At 51.0% G+C, this 5,262-nt stretch overlaps 1 protein-coding gene across 1 annotated transcript; it reads left to right on the top strand.

Moving 5' to 3' along the window:
• Positions 1-320: 320 nt before the first annotated feature.
• On the top strand, positions 321-5,098 carry LOC118158105 (argininosuccinate lyase-like; the record flags this gene model as incomplete). The annotated part of the gene is made up of 13 exons (XM_035312673.1): positions 321-423; positions 737-793; positions 1,356-1,453; positions 1,741-1,818; positions 2,078-2,155; positions 2,291-2,343; positions 2,581-2,643; positions 2,774-2,888; positions 3,587-3,671; positions 3,898-3,957; positions 4,242-4,325; positions 4,615-4,695; positions 4,945-5,098. Coding segments are annotated over exons 3-13 (925 nt in total), but the record flags the coding sequence as incomplete, so codon positions are not given.
• Between the last annotated feature and the right edge of the window lie 164 nt (positions 5,099-5,262).

The following is a 5,262-nucleotide window of genomic DNA, read 5'->3' as shown; positions in this document are numbered from 1 at the left end:
GCTTTTTTTGAAATATCCATTGTTGTTGCTCACCGCCATGGACAATGAGGAGTCTATACAATGTTTGTATAGGAAAATCTTTGTGGACAAAGCTACAGCAACAACAGACATTTCAGCTCACTTTCTCATGGCAATGCTTAAGTCCTCCTATGGACAGGACATTGCAGGGTCAGCAAGGGTGTAAAACATGAATCCCATCAAGTGCAATATAGAATATGGGGAAAGAATGGCAATGCTGGTCTTGTGTGACTTCCATTAGGATGGCAGAAGGTGGTATTTGCTGGGGACACCTACAGCCCCCCCTCAGTAGTGGCTGACTGTTTCTGCTGCTGTTTGTAGATCTCTGAGGAATGGTCTAAGGGAGTCTTTGTGGTGAAACAAAGTGATGAGGATATCCACACTGCCAACGAACGCAGACTGAAGGTTTGGTCCTCTAACTTCTTCTTCCCTCTCTAGCTAGATCTGCCTGACAATAAGTGCATGTGCCTCTGTCCCACTATAACAGTCCTCAGCAACTCTGGTACTGATTCTGTAGTCAGGAGTGTCCAAGAACCTTTTTGTGGAAGAGGCCCTGTACATGCACAGAACCCCAAAGTTGCCCTTCCCTAAAGAAATCCCATAGCTACTTACAGAATCCTAGAGCTGAGTCCCTTCCAGGCTGGGAGGAGGTCTGCTCTTGTGGGGAGTCTCCTGCTTAGAATACAGACACTGATGGAAGTCTTCCTGTTGTCCTCAGGAGCTGATTGGTGATATTGCTGGAAAGCTGCACACTGGAAGAAGCAGGAATGATCAGGTATGTATAGAGCCACTTGTTTTTCTCCTTCTATCCTACCCCCCCCCCCCCCCATCCATTCCTTAACAAAACTTTCTGCCATCTTTCACATGTCCTTACTCTCTCCAGCCCATATTCCCTAGGGCTTTAAACCAGTGCTGCTGCAGTGACTCATCTGCACAGGGGAGTAGGTTGTGCACGATGGCTGCTCAGTGGTTTAAGGCCACAAACTTCCACTGACATCCCTTTGAAAGCCCATTCAATCCATGACTTTATTGGCTGGGTGCTTTGCATCATTTGGGATTAGGACATTTGCTGATGACACTTGTGTAAATTGGGGATTATGTTATCAAAAGCTGAGAACGCCTTAGAAGGCCACTGGAAGTGCTGGTCTTTGGTCCTGTTACTGGAAAGAAAGATACAGCAACTCTCACAAAGCAGAGACCAGGGAAGTATTCTGGTTATGTCTTTATCTATCATATGGAAAAATGAAGAGATGAACCTGCCAATGCTTTCTGCTGAACTGTTTGGTCACTAAGTATGTCACATTCTCCTTCATCTGACTGTGGCCGATCTTGTCCAGGTTGTGACTGACTTGAAGCTGTTCATGAAGAATTCCCTCTCTGTCATCTCCACTCATCTGCTGCAGCTCATTAAGACCCTGGTGGAACGCGCTGCCATGTAAGTCCTTTCCCCAGCCAGTGGCCTCAGCCTCGCTGGGACAGGAGACTTCTAGGCTTGTTCTTTGACTGCAAGACTGACCGGGTGCAGTAGCAAGGTCTTCTGCAGGGGAAGTTACAGCCAGGCACTCTGGGGTAGCACAGGAAAAGACAACAGCCCCTCTTTCTCCACAGTTCACTTCACAGAGACATTCTCCTCTGCCTAATGTTTGCTGGGAACATAGCCTGGTGTATGGTGCCCTTACACTGACAGGGGTTGCTCACCTCTTTCTCTCCTTTCACGTGCAGAGAAATTGATGTTATCTTGCCTGGCTACACGCACCTGCAGAAAGCCCAGCCCATCAGATGGAGCCAGTTCTTGCTCAGGTAATCACCTTTCACACTCGGCTCCAGGGAGCCTTCGGCATCCTTGGGGCCCTGCTCAGCTGCAGCTCAGCTGCCCACCATGCTCTGGACGTGCGGAGCTGAAAATCTGAAACCTGCCACAAGACGTCCCCATGTTCAGTCCCACTTGGCTCTGGAGGCCAACTCTCAGCATGCCCCAACCATCTAGCCACAATTCCTGCTTGGTTTGTGGGACAGTTTCTGACTTCAGATGCTTTCTCTCTCTCATGTCCCTTCGTAGCCATGCTGTTGCTCTGACCCGTGACTCTGAGCGCCTGGGAGAGGTGAAGAGGAGGATCAACGTCCTGCCCCTGGGAAGGTAACAGCCGACTTTCTGTGTAATCCCTGGGCATTGCTTGGCTCTCTGAAATCTTGAGAGTTCTCTTCCCTGCACAGCTTTGGTTGGAGTTGACAGGATGTTGTATGTGACTTCTGTTTCTTTCCTCCCTGGCAGCGGTGCTCTGGCTGGCAACCCCCTGGACATTGACAGAGAGATGCTGCGTAGCGGTAATGTCTGCCTAAAATGGGGTGGCACGGCTCTACTTGAAGCCTCTGCGAGGAGGGAGGGATAGATGCACAGGGACAGGCCTAATAGTGAAGGCCCTGTGCAGCATAAAACTTCAGCATGTTGGTGTTCCTGGGGCTTCTAAAGGGCTCACAGTCACCTGCAGGCTGGGGCAACCTGCCTCCTTCAAGGTCCAGCCGTGCCAACCCTGACTGCTCTGTCCACCACTTTCCTTACAGAGCTGGACTTTGCTTCCATCAGCCTGAACAGCATGGATGCCATTAGTGAGAGAGACTTTGTGGGTAAGCATGACTCCATCACTTCTTCCCTCCACCATATTAGAAGCAGGCTTTAGAGGCCTTCACAGTTAACCTCGTTAACAAGAGGGCTGAAATCTCTAACTGAACTCCTGATCTCCTGCCTTTTCTGCAGTGGAATTCCTCTCTTTTGCCACCCTGCTCATGATCCACCTTAGCAAGATGGCTGAAGATCTCATCATCTACAGCACCAGTGAATTTGGCTTTCTGACTCTCTCTGATGCCTTCAGGTAGGTGCTGGTCCTTGGGCAGCCAGCCCTTCCCTCAGCCTCTCCTCCTCCCTTCTCCCCACCTGAGAGACTGAGACAGATCCGGGGGGGCTCCCTCTTGCACAAGGCTGACACACAAATTAACTCCCCAGAGCACAAAAAATCAGGCTAAGGGTGAGCATTCCTCATTAGGGATCACTGATTTCTGACTCTGGTAACTCAACTGTGTCTGTGTCCAGCGGATGCTCCTCCCCAGTGACTGCTGGCAGGCCTGGGCTGTAAAATTGCAGGCACAGAACTTCCTCCTCTGCTCGGAATTCCTGCCCAAGACCTTCCCTGAACAGCCGGGGCTTGCAATCCTAACAGACTTCCTGTCTCTCAGGGTGGCACAGCCACAGCCCTGCCTCCCTGAGGCCACAAAAACATTCTTGCCAGTTGATGCCACCTCGGGAGGGCTTGCCAAGTAGCCTCTGTTTTCTGTCCTCTCTGAGAGGCAGCACTGGGTGGCAGCTCCAGACAAGACTGCAAAAACAAAGGCTCTGCTTTGGCACACGTGGCAAACTCCATGCACTTGCTTCACTGGTTTCCTACACCGAGATTAGCGGCCAGTCAAGGGGGTGGCACTCAGCAGATGGCTAACAGGGGGCCGGGCCAGCATGCAGTAACCTGCAGGGATTGGGGTCTTGCTCCTTGTTACACTGCAAACATCTTTCTTTCAGCACTGGCAGCAGCCTGATGCCTCAGAAGAAGAACCCTGATAGCCTGGAACTGATCCGCAGCAAAGCTGGACGTGTCTTTGGACGGGTGAGTGTGCTAAAGAAAGAAGAGGGATAGGGAAACTGCTCATGTTGGGGCTGAAGCATCTTCCTTCTTGTTATCTCTGTCCTAACTGAAACCAGGACACTTCTTCATGGCTCTGTGTAAAAAAAAAAAAAAAAAAAAAAGAATTGTGCCCAGTGTGGGCTCTGACCTGCTGGGGCAATGAGCTTCTCTTCTGGTAGCCAACTGTCTTGTCTGTTTCTCTCCGCAGCTGGCTTCAATTCTCATGGTTCTCAAAGGACTCCCAAGCACCTACAACAAGGACCTGCAGGTAAAACTGATGTTAGCCTTCAGTCCGTTTTTCTGAACCGGCACAGCTGTCTTTGACTTGGGAGCAGACTCTTGCACTGCATTGCCCTGCAGTGGCCCTGCTTGTGTGCAGGATGATAAAAAAAAACGTGGCGGAGGCACTGTGTGCTACTGCTCACACTCCACCTCAGCGGGAGACCCTGAGATGACGTGCTGCCTTCTCTGCTGGCCGGGCTGCCCATGTTGTTGGGGTTTTGGGCTGCATCCAGTCATCTAACGGTGATGTGTATCCGTGTTCTCATGCAGGAGGACAAGGAGGCTGTCTTTGACGTTGTGGACACCCTGACTGCTGTGCTCCAGGTTGCCACTGGGGTGATCTCTACCCTCCAGGTAAGGCTTCAGCCTCTCACTATTGCAGGTGATTGGGGGGGGCACATTCTGTGCACAGCACATCCACAGGAGCAATACACTGATCCTAAGAAGAATCCTCTTGCTCACTTATACAGCTCCTTATGCCCCCACCACAGCAGCTTGGGTACACTTAGATCTGGGGGTTAGCTTGCGGAAGATGTTCTTGGAGAGCCTGGTCTTTGGCAATGAAGTCCTCTCAGTGTGACCACTAATGCCTCCCCAAGGAGGAGCAGATGATCATGTCTCCCTCTGATCTTCCTCTCTACAGATCAGCAAGGAGAACATGGAGAAGGCTCTGACCCCTGAGATGCTGTCTACTGACCTGGCTCTCTACTTGGTTCGCAAAGGAGTAAGTACAGGAGGGAGCCCTGGAGCTGTGACTTCTTTAGATGGAGAATACTGCTCAGTGAGGGCCTGAGATGAGGCCTTCTGTTCTGTCCCCAGGTGATAATCACTTTGGGTCAAAAAACATAAATTTATGTTGCATTACTTTAAGTAAAATCAAACCAACAAAGCAAAACAAGAGCACATTCCTTCTTGCCAGGCAAGTGGGCTGCAGACTCAGGCCACTTGACTCTGGACTTTACTTTCATTACAGGTGCCATTCAGACAAGCCCACACTGCTTCGGGGAAGGCCGTCCACCTTGCTGAGACCAAAGGCATCACCATCAATAAACTGAGCCTGGAGGACCTGAAGAGCATCAGGTTCGTATTACTATCACTTTGCCACATCTCCCCTCAGACGGCAGCAGGTGCTGGGAGGGCCTGGAAGCAGCTCATGCCTTGACCTGGAGGCACCAGTACTCCAGAGCAGTCTGGCTCCCAGTCTCCTCACTCTCCCTTCAGAGCTGACTCTGGTCTACCATGAGCTGCTCCTGTCCAGCACTAGAAGAGCACAGGCAGAGCACTTGGAGGC

This window comes from Oxyura jamaicensis (genome assembly GCF_011077185.1).
Source record: "Oxyura jamaicensis isolate SHBP4307 breed ruddy duck chromosome 19 unlocalized genomic scaffold, BPBGC_Ojam_1.0 oxy19_random_OJ73268, whole genome shotgun sequence".
Taxonomy (NCBI): domain Eukaryota; kingdom Metazoa; phylum Chordata; class Aves; order Anseriformes; family Anatidae; genus Oxyura; species Oxyura jamaicensis.
Note: the sequence above shows the minus strand (reverse complement) of the source record. Positions and strands in the feature narration are given on the sequence as shown.